Source organism: Patella vulgata, chromosome 7 (assembly GCF_932274485.2).
Source record: "Patella vulgata chromosome 7, xgPatVulg1.2, whole genome shotgun sequence".
In the NCBI taxonomy this organism is placed as follows: domain Eukaryota; kingdom Metazoa; phylum Mollusca; class Gastropoda; family Patellidae; genus Patella; species Patella vulgata.
Genome location: NC_065885.2, coordinates 38,195,865 through 38,213,397, shown reverse-complemented (window position 1 = coordinate 38,213,397; position 17,533 = coordinate 38,195,865). Strand labels below are relative to the sequence as shown.

The window sequence follows — 17,533 nt, the reverse complement described above, 5'->3', positions numbered from 1 at the left end:
GGATATCCGAAAATAAAAGTTGTGAAATGAAAGGCTAGGTAATCAAGTATTCGGAATACTCCAAACAGCGGCAGGGAATTGTTAATGATATTTTACAACGTTATCGTTTGATGTGTAAGTATGTATATTAGATGGTTAGGCGCTATTGCACTTTCGTACCTCTACCAGTTCCCGTGGTCGTGGGCACTTGAAATTTTCTGAGGATGTTAAGGGTCTTAGCTATATTTGAAAACTACTTACTATGTGCACATATCCGTAATCAACAGTTTTTACATTGAAAAAGTTGATATTTTGCTTAGCTTTTATGATTTAAAATTAAAGATTGTAGTTTTGCTATAAAAACTTTCATTTAGAATCCAAACCCAGGCCTTATATATTATTTTTATAAAATGTCTTTAAAATCGAAAAGAAATATATACTCATTGTAAGTTATAACAGGGGAACTTTAAAACAAACCATAGATGGAACAAACAAAACAGAAACATGTACAAGTAGAATCATTTCAGAGATGATATTTAATTTGAAAAGAAAAAATTAACATCTAACTGTGATCCCGAAAATATTCCGAAAGCAAAAGGAAAATATTGATACTAAATTGAATTGTAGATTGTATTTTGAGAGATAGCAATATACTGATTGAAGGGTTTCGAATAAAATTAAGCTGAGCAAAAAACAAGTTTTATTACGATATGTATTTATTAGTTTAGTTGAGATTTGCTTCAATGTGCCACTGCAGAGCAAATTGGAATAGTTACTATATAAAGTTGGGTTTCAGAAAGATCTCTATTGCTGTCATTGTAATCAGACTGTTGTCAAGGATGCCAGTGCTGTAACTATTATTGTATATAGCACATAATCATAGACCATTGTCAAAATACAGCTTTCTTTGATAAGGTCACCAAGTTAAAATTCAATTGAACAAAAGTGGGGGAAATGATATGAAATATGGTAGCTAAATGGTTGCTTCCAGTAATATTACCGTTTGTGTGTAGGTCTTAGTATATAAACAACATACCAAATAAAACCTAATTGGCGTCTCTTGCATGGCAACGCCTGTTTCCAAATATATTTCATATTCAAGCTGTATATTAAATAACAAATAGATTGTTTTGGGGTAACCTCTCCCTGTATTTAAAAAATCCGTAAATGTTCATATTTTTGAACGAACATAAGATATTTTTGGATCAAATTTTCTTTAATAATAATTGATAAGTTTGTAAATAGTATTGTACCTTGTAGTCACATATAATACATGTACGATGGCTCAATAGGCCCTTTTCTATGGAAATAAATATGCATAGATGAATGTAAAATGCCACTGGCAAGAGTTATACAAAGATAATGTGCTCAACAACGCTTATTTTACTTATGAATATTAATCTCCCCAGGAAAAAGGTCCAAAATCATTTAATTGGATAACATCAAATTGGTCAATGTCAAAGTATATGAGTAAAATAGTGTAAGATATTTTATAGCCTGGCTTAGAGAAGTTGCTGTAGATATTACATCTCATTAAATAAGCATATTATTACCGGTACTTTATGTAATATTTGAATCCATTTTTATACGCTGACATTTTCATGTGGATGTATATTGTCGTCGGCTCTGTCCATCCGTCCGGACGTCCACAATTGTTTGTGAACACTCTTCAGGTCACAATTTTTATCCAATTTCAATGAAACTTGAAATATAGGTTAATCCCCCTAAGATCTCGGTTCCTTTCGATATTGGCATGTACCGGACTGTAACTTCATGGATTATGGCCCCCGATTGTACGAAATATTACGTTTTGAGCTCGTGAACAGTGTAGAGGTCACAATTTTTAGCCGATTTGGTTTAAAATTTGAAATTTATGTTTGTATACCCTGGCTAAAACAAGATGCTACATCTAATTAAATAAGCTAATTATTACTTTATGTAATATTTGAATCAATTTTATTTTCATGATATAATTATTATATTAAATTGTTATTAAATTTGTTTATTTCTACATTCAATTTGATTATTTTCTTTTATTCTCTTATTCATTTTTAATTTTAATTTCAATTGAAAATCCCACAGAACCTGATTTCCAAATCATCTAGCTTTTATATTCTAAATATAGAGCAGTGTAATATGACACTTATACACTGCACCATCTAAATAGATAATAATTGGGTGACAATTTATTATCTTTGAGAAGTTGATGACAAGATTCTCTTCAACAAACTTCCATTATCTTTGAGGTCAAATTCCTAAACATGAAGAAATCAGGCTGATTTCTAGTTGGTCTTAAGAGTGTATTGATACCTTTTGAAGTTTATTTATATGTATTTGCTGATGAACTCCAGATGTGTTTATTATATACAGCCAGATGTTAGATTAGTTGGCCATACCGTTCAGTGCAGAGGTACAATATTGTAAGATGATCTGGTCTACTACGGGTTGTTTTTTTTTTAATGGACTGAAGTTTTGTTCTAAAATTTAATGGATGTTAACATGACCATTGTGAACACTCTGCAGACTACATTTATCATCTGATTGTTTTGAAATTGTATGTTGTTTATATCAGTGAGGTGAAGAAGCCTATTTAAGCGACAAGTCATCATCTGATCTGTATGAAATTTATATGCATTGTTTAAATTAGTAAAATGAAAAACGCTGTTGAATTTCAGCAATATCTGTAAATTACTTCCAGAATTATGGCCCTTGTTTCAGTTTGGAGAACCTTGTGTACCCTCAAATTGTAATCCGATCTGTGTGAAATTGTCTTTTAAATGCCTCCCGTTACTAATAAAGAATAAATATGCAACAACCCTTGTCGGCCTCTCAGATGATTTAGCTGCTGTATGTGTATGTTTCATTGCCTGGCAACCTAACTTATATAACATTCAAAATACCCCCTGGACCTACTCATTGATAATCCAAGGCGCTGGCCGACTGATATCAAAGCAATTTGGATTGAAAAACACAAGACAGGTCTTGTGTACAACTTATAATGAATCTTAAAGCATCAACCAGCTAATCTTTCACAAATTACCCAAAGTCACTACACAAATTTCACATCAAATAAAATTCCAGACACCGAAGATAAGTACTGTATAAGTACTGTAAATTCTCTAATTAAAAAAACTGTTCAATTAATATTCTGTATATAAACATACGATTGCAAATGGAAATACTTTCAATTTATTGATGTTTTGGAGAAATTATGCCATGTGAATGTTTGAATTTTGAGTGTTGTTGACCTTGTAGAAATATTAAAAGAAATAATTTCCTTTTGAAAATATTACTTGGGGTCTCACAGTATTTGTAGCAAAATCATCATTAGGATAAATGTAGACCACAACTGTGGATTGTTGTAGCAAGACTATATTATGAACAGTAGGAATTTGAAGAATTTATAACTCTGAGTCATATAGTAATGAAATGGCTTTATGTAGTTTAAATTGTTGAATCAATAATGGGATTCTTTCTTATGTACTATACATGTATGGTAATTTTCTAAATAGAAATTTAATCAAATCTTGAAAATATGTATTGTAATTGTGCATCATGCTTTTAGTTGAATTGTATGTATTATATGGTGAATTGATTAAATATAGAGATTAGGACTACACACGATCAAGAATGGTTTTATTTTTAAAAAAAAAATGTTGCTTGAAATATTATTCAAATTGATTCAGATTTAACATTAAAATAGTATATATTTTGAAATAACTATAATAAGTTTTTATTTATACCTCATGTGTATGTACAAATAAACTGTGCTCATTAAAAGCACTTTCATATCAAAATAATTTGATGGTTGTGCTGCTGCCCGTTCAAAATTTATTTATATCCCCAAGCATATATACAACCATATTTGTGTTTAAAAGACACAATTTCATACAATGAATATTTACCTATTAGCTATGTTTTATAATTTATATACAGACAGTCAATATTTGAAATGTAAAGTTTGTCAGTTCATCCTGACCTCAGATGACTCATATCTGTCTAAAACTTGAAATTGATCATATTTGTGTGATCATCTTAAGGCGATGTTCATTAGAAGATTACTGCATAAGAAAAGACAGACTGTATACACAATACCAGAACAGAGTAATGCTTTGAAATAAATATTTTTAAAATATGAGTTAGATTCACCAGGTTAAAATCCTGTAGAATTGAATGTTAATGATGTGATGTGTTATTTCGTTTAGTGATGGGACAGTATTTATACAATAACATTTTTTTTCAAAATATTAATCGCAACTTTGGCTAAATCTGTGAACCTAAACATTTTAAATATAGACAGATTGATACCTACTTCACTAAGCAAATCAACACATCAAGCTTAATTAAAACACTAACAGCAATTACTGGTTCCAAATTGAGACCTCTACCCATAGACTGTTTGGATATTTTTCGTACAATTGTCAAGACAGTTTGTTATACATTAATATATTTAGTTTGTATGAAATATCAGTTTAATTGTGCTGAACTGTTTATATCCAAATAAATTAGCTTTCAAACCAGAAGTTATAATTGATTTTACACGAGAACACCATACCTTTCCTATGAGTAAGTTGTTTAAAATGGCTATGCACCAGCTAATTTCATATAGATTTATGTTGTGGAATTATATTATATAACAATGATCTTATTACAATATTTTATTTGTGTTCTTACAAATAAATACTGTTTAACATGAAATTTATGCTAGGAATATAAAATGTTTTTAAAAAAGTTTGAAAAGATAAAGGAGGGTATGGCGGACTGCATTTGTTTTTAGTTAGATACATGTACCCTCGAGAGTCAAAACAGCATTATTTTGATTGATTGATTTGAGGCAGTTATTGGGCGTCTTTGGTAAAGGGGGTGGAGTTGGGCTGTCCTTAAATAAACAAACACTTCATATATAATAAGATTGTTTGAATTTAGCTTAGTTTAGCCAACAGTCAGTAAATGATTGATAAAAGTGTAGCAGTATTTATTAGCTAGCACTTGGTACATCTACCTAATCAATCTCTAAAATTAGAGAGACACACCTACAGTAAGTACATAACTGTAAACCTTCCAGGGCTCCTTTACTTGCACATCAATGTGTACACAGGAGCTCAATGTTTTGTCCCATCCAAATGACCAGACAGCTGTCCTTCTCAGACCCTCCGTTCTCCACCACCGACAAGGGCAAACCATGCCGGAAAATCCAGAGGAACTTTCTTGGCCAACACTAGGAGCGAACCCGAAACCTCCAGGGTAGCGAGCCAGCTTCTTACTCAAATGGATTAAATAAACTCCTTAATATAATTTATTCCAAGAACCATATTTTCATATAAAACAAATATTTGCAGATGGAATAGACAGGGACGGATTAAGGGTGGCTGACGGGTGTTTCAGTCAGAGGCCACCATATTAATTTATCTTTAACATACATGTAATGTTTTATAATTGTATGACTTTATAATTGTATAACTTTGCATTTGTGTAAGTGTGATGGACAATGACCAGAATTTGCCACCTTTTCACTATTGACGCAAGGGCCTCAGTGACATTTTCAGCCAGAGACCCCATGCCTGCTTAAGCCAGCCCTGGGAATAGATGATCTATTTATCTTTAAATCCCAAAAGGATAGCTTGTCCAAATGATCATACCAAATATTATCTTGTATATACATGTATGTCAGCCATGACCTGTTCAAGACTGTAATCGCAGCTGTTATTAGTCATTCTGTTGTCAGTATTTGCCAACATCAACAAATTTCCTAACTGAAATGACAGTATATATAGAAGCTTACTTTATAGTATATCGGACTGTGATAAAATTATTCATGTCTCAACAGAAAGATCTAAACCAAAGTCCCAACAGTTCAGATAGATAGATCTAAACCAAAGTCCCAACAGTTCAGATAGATAGATCAAAACCAAAGTCTCAATAGATAGATCTAAACTAAAAGTTTCAACAGATAGATCAAAACAAAAGTTTCAAATGATAGATCTAAACAATAAAGGCTCACCAGGTTGATTAAAACAAAAGTTTCAAGATATTAAAGGTTCATTTAGGTTCATTCATTAAAGTTCAATTTGCCAGTATAGTTTCAAGTATTACCTATCAATGTACGTTTGTACATATATTATTGATGATGTGAATTTTTTAAAACAAAATGAAGTCCAAGGGGAATCTGTTACTATCATAGATCTACTGCTTTATTTTTCCTGTGACCTGATGCCATCTTGTACACCTTTTGATTAGGATGTATTGATTATGCATAATTTATCTATAGAATCTGATGAAATATTGAACTATTAGAGATGAATCAAGATATGTTCCACTAAGTTTAATTAAGTCATCAATTTCCTCTTACAACTTATTTTTAACTGAAACTTTGACAATTTCAGTGAACAATAAAAATAGAATTGTTGGCTGAAATTGATGAGTAAGCTAATACTATAAATAATTGATAAAATAATGAAGGAATCCTACCTTATGTACCAGTAGATTTGACAAGTTTGGCTCACAATAAAGATAGGGTTTAATGTCCTACTGTTCTAGTACAGGAACAACAAGGACAAAGAATGATTGGGTATAAAATGTGAGCATTTGAAAAATATATGTGTATTAAATACAAAGTTTGTGCATCAATCCTTTTTCACCCCCCCCCCCCCCAGTAATGTTAAAGATGCATTATGTAAGATTTGGATAAAGAACTCCCCATTCTTGCTGTAGATAATGAAAGATGAATATATTGAAAATTTCATTCAAATTACTGTATTCAGAGTGAAGTTATCAGTGTTTGAAGATGTAGCAACATACATGTAGCAACGGTACTTGACAATGGAGACTAAGTCTTGATTATCTATTTTATCTTTAAATTTTAAAATCTCGTGGGTGTTCTGATCTATTTAAATCTCGGTCATCCAATGGTCTATAGTTGATTATAGGCTCTTACATATTGCATCTTTACGGAGATCTATTTTTATACACATATAATCAATCTGGGGATTTTAATGTTTATTTTGAAACACCAGGAAGGTTGGTAACACATCAGGTATTATAACATGATTAAAGGTCAGGTCATGTTTAATCTTACATCCTTGTTTAACGTTTAAATCTATTTACATACATTGTTGTCCCCCGCCTTTCGAAGAAATCAGGGGACTATTAAAATGGGTCCGTCTGTCCGTCCGTCCGTCTGTCCGTCACACTTTTTGGGACACAATAACTCTCTTTCTAATTGAGCTAGAATGTTCAAACTTGGTGTAGGTGTTTATTAGACCAATGCCTTGATCGATTTAGAAGATGATCATTTTCGGCTTAGGGTAAGCAGAGATAAGCAATTTGATTGGTTGATGCTTTGGGACACGATAACTTTAATTCTAATTAAGTGAGAGTGATGAAACCTGGTGTATAGCTTTATTATATCAATACCTTGACTAAGTTCGATAATGAACATTTTTTGCTGAGGGTAATCAGAGTGATAAGCAATTTGATTCTATCTGATAGAGAGTGATGAAACTTGGTGAAAAAAAATAAATGTGCGATTAATTAATATGTGTCATCTATTTATTTTGCAATTTCGGCGGGGGACATCAGCCTCACTGTTGGCTTGTTACATTTCTTATTATGGCTCCTCCATTTGTCCTAAATATATTTACAGCCTCTTTATGTAGCCAGGCATGCCTACATATTAGTGGGCTTAAGCCACAAGAAAGGGTGTGCCACCTTGCAAAACCCTGAAGTTTATAAAATGAAAACTTTATGAAACAATTCTGGCGATGCTACCAGATGTTTGTGTATATGTTCCTGGTCACAGATCTATAGTTCGTAAGTTTTAAATGACATGAAGAAGAAAACATTAAGCAGGACATTGAAAAAGAAAGTCCCATGTTTCTTATAGTCATAACCAATGAGGAAGGGTTGGGGTTTGTTTGGGAGGGGGGGGGGATCATTAAGTAATTTAAAAGATTGCCTTTCTCCTCAGATGCACATGTATATAGATGAAGTATAAATTTATGTAGTAAACTAATTCAAAGATATTAACCTCAGTGGCTAATATTCCTGCCCTGGCCATTACTTGCTAACATCGCATGTTATTGTTATACTAATCTCAAAATAAGATTCTGGCCAAAATCTTTACTTATATACAAGATTGAAAATAGATTCATTCAAGTTGTCTCTTTCTTTTATTATATTCAGATCAATTACATGTGAAAAATAGAAACGCTGTAACCTATCCTGGATATAAAATTAGAGATATAAATCAGACCAGTACATTCTTGTATAGCCTGAAACCATCAGAAACAACCTGTGAATAGCTCTCTCTGTGTTGTAGAACTGTATAGTTCCTTGGGGTACCACAGCTATTCATGTGAATTGGGCACTTTTAGTCTGTCTGTGCATTTTTAGGCAATCTAAGTGCTAAATGGTTCATGTAAATAAATGATTGTGTTTACAATATTAAATTGTGCACTTGTTGATGTATTTACATTGGAATCTATTCAAATTACAGTGCATTCTTATTATTTTTGTAATAACATATATATGTAAGTAACTGTATATAATGTCTCGGGTACCTTGACATAGTTTTATTAAGAATATAATTAGTAAAACCTGACTTAATTCCTCATATGTCACGATTAGTTTTAAAACATTTAAAAATTCTGCAGTACATGTAAATAGCAAGAATAGTGTCTTTAGTTTAATCAAACAGAGATGTGAAAACTTGCCTGGATGTTTATTGTAACAAAATGGGACCAGACATGGAGAAACTAGGAAAATATTTAGTGCATAAATTTATTTTTGAATGGCCTGGATAAAAACAATCTGTGTAGCTCACATTTCAAGGCCAAATGCAATTGTTCGACTATTCAGGACAAGTGTTGAAAACTTGGGTTTCTATAATATGTATGAGAAAATTGCCATTCAATATTTTCATGGTTTAATTTTAAAATAATCTTTCAAAATAAAATTATGTATCAGTCTGTGTGGTACCTTATACAAAATAGGTTAATAATTAACCCAGGGAAATCCCCGACACGACTGTGAATCCATATAATTGTACAAATGATTATAACAAAATTAGTTTTATATATGCTACCTTTAAAAAGTATTAATCGAACAACCAGAATTTAATTGTAGAAGCTGAACACAAATATATATATATATATATACGAGTGCATACATGTTAGCTATATTTGTTTATCATTAGATTTTAAAATGCCAAATTCTTTTCTTCATGTCTGCATTTTTGATTTGTTGCCACAAATGTAATGTTATCAGATTAAACTTTAAAACAACAGGATAATTTAAACTTTAGAGAATACAGATGCCAGCTCTGTGTTGTATTAAGTATAGCAAAATACAGCAGGAACGAATTAAGAAATTTGGTGCCATGAGGAATTGTCATGGTCGTAATACATGTATATTTATTAGTTGATAAATATTTGATCAATGAGGGAAATTACAATTTAGGTGTAGAAATATGTTTAATATAATTTTATGCGCTTAGAAACACTCATGTGTAATGAAGCGCTATATAAATTGAACAATAATAATAATAAAGTAAATTAAGATGTTTTCTTTGGAGATCGTCCACCTGATTTTATATTCTAATAATATTTTACAATATAACAGCATCTAGAATCAATTTTTAAAAACTTTCTAGACACCTCCATTCAAGTATCACAATGCATCTGTGGCATCACTAGTGGACATTTAAAAATAGTAGGAACATGGCTGACAGATAATTTTGACACAGACAAGCAAATATTAACCGATTAATTCCTAAAAATATAACCATTTTTAAGCTTTTTGACATAGTATGGGTGTATATTGGAGATTCCCTATCCGTTGGTCCATTGACTCCTGCTTGTCCATTCTCTAGAGGTCACAATTTTTGACAAATTGTTTTCAAACTTAAAGATAATGGTTCTTATGAGTAGATGAAGCTTGGAATCGAATTTTAGTGCAATTGCTATTCTTGTTCCTGAGTTATGGCCTTTTAATTAGTGTAATTTTGCTTGTCTGCTCTCTAGAGGCCACAATTTGTTCTTTTGTGTAAGCTTTAATTCCGTCTTTGACAATCTTTTTTTCAAGACAAGGCTGATTTGTGGGCGTATTTTTATTAGACAAATGCAGAGTAGTATATCAAACCATTCCTAGTTGCCAAGCTCAACCATGACCCATTTGGTGGTTCTGTGGTGGAGCGTCTAGTAATTTGAAAAGCTGGAATTGAAAAAGAGTAGGCTGTAGAGCCGCAGTCTAGGCAAAATGTCCCTCAAAGTACACTGCATGACGTATGTCCATCTTCATTAGTCCAGACGTTAAATCCCATCTAATTTCATTGCAGGACAACTTGATTCTTGTTCTCATAATAGGCTAAACAGTAGTGCAGGTGTACAGGAATATTTTTGGACAGTAGGGAGGTTTTGGGTCATATTTTGTTCTTCATGTGGTGACTATAGCCTCCTCCCTTATGATAAGTCAAGCAGGTTGTGAAATAGTAGTATGTACAAGATAACATTATGTATATATTGACATTGTGTGGGTTACACCACTCCCTTGTTGATATCACACAATCTGTCAGCCATTCTTATTTATACATGTAACACTCTTTACCTACATTATATAGTAGAACAATCCATTCAAGGCACTGTGTGTGTATGTTGTAGTAAGGTCAGTTCATTCAATATTTATTACTGGGGATCAATAATACATTACAACTATTGCAAGTCTTAATTTAAGTATCTAAGTCTTTAACTCAATATCATCCAAAGTCTTTGACATTAAAAACACCAATTATTTGTCAATTTAAATCAACATTGATGTTGTCATCTTACCGGGGAAAAGATGGGCTTCTGATATCCACTATTCAAGACAAAATAAATGTTTTACCATTTGTACATGAATCATGTACCAGAATGTGTTTCAGCGCCATTTGTAACAAGGGACTCGAAGAATGAGGCTAGACATATTTCACAAGTCATGTCAAACAGTGACACCATATTCTTATCAGGAGAGCATGAACAATAAATACTACAGGTGTAGACTGGAAAAACCAGACACTAACGATTGCCATTTGATTGAGACTTCTGGCGTATTTCACCAAACAGAACTGATTTGAAATTAGAGTAAAAAACGGAAACGATTGAATGTAAATCAGTTTATATACATTCATATTATATTATTATATGCGCTGCGACCCATTTGTGTCAATTTCTATACATGATCACTTGCCATTTACTAAAACATTTTCTTTCAACACATTACATTAGACTTTATTATTATGGGTATTAGGAATTTGTACATTTTAGCAGAGCATTTAATATTGGCAGCCTATTCTTGTATAGATGAGCTGATATAAAACTCTTGATTTAATTATGATGAATGGGCAAATTGCCTTTAGCACCATATATATATATATATATATATATATATACATGTATGCAAGAAAAACACATATTGATATTAATCTGAACTTGCTTAGAATGACTAAACTTCTTAGATTGGGCTACAAAAAATTGTTTTCATAGGATTTTATACATCAATTTGTTTTATGGGATGGCAATTTGTCTTCATTGAAAATTCTACATCTAGATGAAGCCAGTGTTGTGATATAACCGACTTTGTGTTTCACTGTTGAAGCAGAATCAAACGACATGCATTATCTTTTAAAATAACAATTTTATAGTACAGAGAGTGATCCATCACTAATTCATATAAGGTATCTGACCAGCACTCCTAAATGCTCTATTTTTGCCCCCCCCCCCCCCCCCCCCCCCCCGGGACTAGTTAAATAGGTTCGTCTGTCTGTCCATCCATAATTGGGGTCACAATAACTCTGAGGTTGAACTAGAATGTTCAAACTTGAAGTAGTTGTTCATTATCATTAGTGAATGCCTTGACTGAGATTGGCTGAGACTAGAGAATATGATAACTTTGATTCTAATTAAGTGAGACTATGAGACTATTTTCATTACATCAATATCTTGACTAAGTACCTTGACAAGTTTAATAATGAGCATTATACAAAGTGATAAACAACTGGATCACTAAATGCTTTTTAAAAGATGGGAGACATTAACCTCACTGTTGACTTGTTAAGACAGATCATTTTAACTCTCATTAATACCAGATTTCAGAAATGCAATGTTAATATTTTATTTACTGTGCTTGAAGTCTGACAGATGTTTTTGATCTACAGGAAATAGAATTTTTATCATGTTTTACTAATTAACAGAATATACAAGGTAAAATATTCTTTGACATATATATGTTATGTAAGAAAGTTTGAATTATTAACATATTTACTATACAGTGTATCCCCATGCTATTCTTGGCCTTTAACACACACTATTGGATTAAGTATTGGGTGATCATGTTTGGTCCGACTCCTTTTTCTATTTCCATTACGTTTACATTCCATTACTTTTACATTTTAGGATTAGGGTTAGGGTTAGGTACATGTATTTGAGATTAAAACCTATAAATTCAGGGTTAGGGTTTTAAGATTAAAACCAATGAGTAACACAAAATCTTCAACAGCAATGAAATATTGAAACACAAAAATGGGAGTCACATCAAACATGAATGCCAACTTTTGATATATTTCTGTTTTGACAGAAACATAACTAGGCTAGAGTGCAAGGCTGCAAGCGGGTCTGAATACAGAAAATGTGAAATCAGGGGGGCAGAGGGAGATTATATACACACTTTGGCAGAAAGCCAATCAACATGTTCTTTATTTAAATTCAACATTGATGATTAAAAGGAAAACTTGATGCTGAAATATTGGGTTTTTATACGCCCACATGGAAATGTTGTTGTATATTGTCGTTGGTCCGTCTGTCGGTCTGGCGTCCACAATTGCTTGTTGATGCTCTAGAGGCTAAAGTTAATATCTGATTAACTTTAAATTTATACACAGTGTTTAAGGTCAGGAGATGAAGAATCCTATTGATTTTCAATGATTTCCGATAATTACTGCAAGAGTTATGGCCATTGATCACTTTGAAATATCTTGTAGATGCTCTTGAGGGAAAAGTTAATATCCGATTAAATTTATACACAGTTTTTAAGGTCATGAGACGAAGGATCCTAGTCATTTTCAAAGAATTCAGATAATTACTGTCCGAGTTATGGTCCTTGATCACTTTGAAATATCTTGTGGACGCTCTAGAGGCTAAAGTTGATATCCGATTGACTTTAAATTTATACACAGTGTTTAAGGCTAAAGTTAATATAAACTGTTCAAGGTCATGAGACAAAGAATCGAAACAAGTTCTAATGAAATGAAATGAAATGAAATGGAGTTTAACGTCCTACTGTTCTGCTCCTAACCTGGGCTAATGAAGACGGGCATAAGCCATACAGTGTGCTATGAGGGAAATTTTGCCCGGACAGCCGCACTACGGCCTACTCTTATATCGAATTCCAACTGCCAAGGGATCTTTTACGTGCACGCCAATGTGTACACGGGATCTCGGTTTTTCGTCCCATCCGAACGACTAGACAGCTTTCCTTGTCAGCCCCTCCGTCCTGCATCACTGACAAGGGAGAACCACGCCGGAAAATCTGGGTGAACTTTCTCGGCCAATGCAGGGATCGAACACCCGACCTCCAGGCTAGCGAGCTAGCGTCTTACCCACTTAGCCACGTGATCCCCAAGTTCTAATGATTTCAGATAATGACTTAATGGCTTATTACTCGTAATAAGATTTTCATGTGTTGTAAACGTTCTCCTTACTGACAAAAGAAAAAATATGCGAAAACCCTTGTTGACTGCCCGGACGACTTAGCTGTTGAGGGCATATGTTTCATTACCTGGCAACCTATCTTTAAATTACTGTACCAGACTTTCTCCTCTAAGCAAAATCCTGGATGCACCAAAAGGCAAACACTATGTCATACTTTAGAAAATTCAAATTCTGAATGTTAATTTTTATTTTCCTACTCTAAAATATTGGGCATATAGAGTTGTAACCCTTTATTTTATTATAAGGCTTTATTAATATGAAACAGTGGATGGATCTTAATATATTTTTATGCTTATTTATTTTGTAAAACTAATTCTAACAGTACACAATAGATAAAATGGCCATCTCAAATTCTTCTTTTGATGGATTACATTTCACTCATTTCAAACAGTGACGTTACTAGTATATTTTTATATACTTATATACTTATATACTAAATACCTCAAGTCATCTACATGTGATACAAAGTTCGGTATGTAGAAAGTAGTATGGTGAGACGTACATTAAGGCCATGTTGAAGGTTGAGTCAGTGAGTGTGTAGGAAGGGGTGGTACAGTTTACTGAATCACTCATCTGTGAAATATTTCTCAATAGTTATATATCATTTCAGGTTGAGTGAGGTCCTGTTTAATTTTTGTTATCAAACCAAATCCACCATACAGTTATCATGTCTGGTAAGTCTGTCTTTTATCAATTAATACACTAATAAATATGGTAGACAATGGGTTAGAATGTTTGAAATGCTAGGAATTTACGGTCAGCATGCCACATTCAACAGTGTTTCATTTTCAAACATGATTTAACTTCAATTTCATTCATTGTGATCGTATGTTTTTTTTATGATATTCTTATTAAATCAGTGACGGATTACCCACAGGCATAGGCATGGACTCCTTCAAACTACCTGCGTGTTCCCTTGCAAATGATGATGTTTTGTGAATACTTAATTACAGTGCTTTGAACACTTAAATTTTAATTTCTTGGCGTGGTATAGAACTTTTATTTGGAAAAAAACCATATTTTAGATATTTTATGAATAATACAGTATCATAAATTTCCTCTGATATTTATAGGGTGTTTATATTATTAATATAATACTAGACTATTCAAATTAAATTAGGAACTACCATAAATATTTTAACACAAGTAGGACCTTTCAACATTCTTAATTCAATATGGACCTCTCTTGGATCACAAGGAACATTCCCCCCCCCCTCCCACATTATATTTATACATTTAATGACCATATAATGCCAAATAACAAATATAATTTTCATAACTTTACTTTTAGCGTCAACGACAATGTGAATTGTGACACAGAAAATCTCTATATGTCTTGACTTGCAATGGATGTCAAAATTTCTACATCGGGGAGACGGGCACGCATCTACGGAATAGAGTACGCAACCATCGACGGGATTGTAATATTGAATATGGGCCTTATTTGTAAATAGACATATCTTTAGATATGCAAAACACCTACAAGTTAAATTTCAAATTTTCCCTTTTTATATACTCTTCAAAAAAAGTAGGGGATATTCAGAAACAATACAAAACTGCGGAAATGCACGGCTGTTTTTATTAGAGGTAACCAGTGTATGTTAATAACAGGCCAATTGCCTACACATGAACATAAACAGTTCATATGGGCAGCTTATCTGACGGCCCCATTTCACTTGCAAAGAGATACATTGACTGTCAAAAGTGAAAATGGACGTTTTTGATTTTTGTCTTAATAATGAGTAATTGCTCCAACAATCCTCAGATATTCAGAAATTCGTCGTGGCATGCTCCTAATCAACCGTCCAATCACGATTTGAGGAAATCTGACCCACTCCTCTTGCAGTGCCACAGCCAATTCTTGCAGTGTTGTTGGTTGACAATAATGAGATAGAGAACAATTACATGACGTCATGGCATTATTAATAATATGTACATGACAATAATTTTGCCTGTATACTCTTCATTACAACCTGGACATATTTTCAAATATATAACATTTTTATACGCCCACATTTTCATGTGGATGTATATTGTCGTCGCCCCCGTCCGTCCGTCCACAATTGTTTGTGAACAGTCTACAGGTCACAATTTTTATCCGATTTCAATGAAACTTGAAATATAGGTTTATCACCCTAAGATCTCGGTTCCTTTCGATATTGGCATCTATCGAACCGTAACTTCATGGATTATGGCCCCTGATAGTACGAAAAATCACGTTTTTGGCTTGTGAACACTGTAGAGGTCACAATTTTTATCCGATTTTGTTGAAACTTGAAATGTAAGTTTATAACCCAAAGATCTTGGTTCCTTTTGATATTCGCACATATCAGACCGTAACTTACTGAATTATGGCCCCTGATTGTACGAAAAATCGCATTTTTAGCTTGTGGACCCTATAGAGGTCATAATTTTTATCCGATTTAAAAAAACGTATTATTATATCACCGTTACACCCTAAGGACGACTTACGGTAGTTCAAATTTCGTGAAAATCGCCCCAAAACTGACAGACAAAATGGCCGCCCCTCGTTCTCAAATTGCGTAAAAATATGGTATATCAAGGTTGTGGACCCTACAGAGGTCACAATTTTTATCCGATTTTGTTGAAACTTGAAATGTAAGTTTATAAGTTTATAAGATCGTGGTTCCTTTCGATATTTGCGCATATCGAATTGTAATTTCCTGTATTATGGCCCTTGATCATAGGAAAAATCACTTTCGTTTTAGCTTGTTTTCTATCCATCTCTCGAAAATGTTGGCGTATCCTGCCTGGCAGCCGCTGGTTACTTTTACAGGTCATAGATTGATTTACTTTAAAATTTCCATTTCCATTAATTTTTACTGTTTTCCCTTCAATAATGTTGTCACAAGTTGTACATCTATTGTCCCCACACTTTGTAACAACCGATTCTGTGACTTCAGAATCAAATTTTGAAGAAGTATAAGTATTCGTCATAAATTTGGAGCTTGTTTATAAGAATTTATAATCTTTGTGGCATCCCATATATCAGACATTTTTTTACTATTTCTTAATAAATATGTATGTTTATTTATTACATCCCTTGCTGTAATATATAGCAGAGTGTTGAGAGTAAAAATCTTTTGATGTGGTGTTTAATTTAAGTTTTTAACTCTCTATGCTATGCAACTCTTATGGAGAATACCCCAAGGATGCAATCATTTGAAACACATCTAGAGCTCTACATTATTTTTATAATTCAAATAAATTTGTGTACATTATAGGTGAAACATTCAGATACTATTATTTACACTGTTGATTTTACTACAGGAAGCACTTGTCTGTTTAGTATGTAAATTGAAACAGAGATAAAAGTTTTTAGGGTAATTCCCTATTCAGGGCTCTATAAAAGTTGAGTATGCCTGCGCACACACTTGAAAATGTGCCTGCAGGGTCATACTGAAACACAGGGATGTAGCCAGGATTTGGTGAGTGGTGTAAAAATATATTTGGCGAGCGGAGCGAGGCAAAAACAATTTTGGGAGGGGGGGCGTGGTCTTTTATGAAAATTAAACCCTTCTTGGTGTATTTTCAGAGCATCTGCTGCCTTTTGTATTTGGTTCAGTGCAAATCAAATTTCCATTTATATATTCAAATTTTACCAAATTCACTTAATTTTCATCAATGATACAGGGATCTAAAAACTTTTTGACACCACCCAACCGAGCATAAAATTGTCCCGCCCCACTCTGTTTCTCTGGATAGATAAGTTGAGGACCTTTCGGTATTTGTTGTTTTGTTGGGTTTTTTTTTCAAATATTACTTTATTACTTTGAGATTAAAAATTAAAACGA

At 33.0% G+C, this 17,533-nt stretch overlaps 1 protein-coding gene across 2 annotated transcripts in view; it reads left to right on the top strand.

Moving 5' to 3' along the window:
* Window positions 1-17,533, top strand: part of LOC126828722 (gelsolin-like protein 2) — a 30,531-nt gene that overhangs the window by 362 nt on the left and 12,636 nt on the right. Inside the window, exons 1-2 of one of the 2 annotated variants that reach the window (XM_056102103.1) lie at window positions 6-114; window positions 14,329-14,392. In XM_056102103.1, coding sequence (XP_055958078.1) covers window positions 14,386-14,392 — 7 coding nt within the window. In that variant the 5' untranslated portion in view covers window positions 6-114; window positions 14,329-14,385. Of the gene's footprint in view, window positions 1-5; window positions 115-14,328; window positions 14,393-17,533 lie in introns of those variants that run through there. The other variant, XM_050558692.2, reaches the window with a different exon arrangement.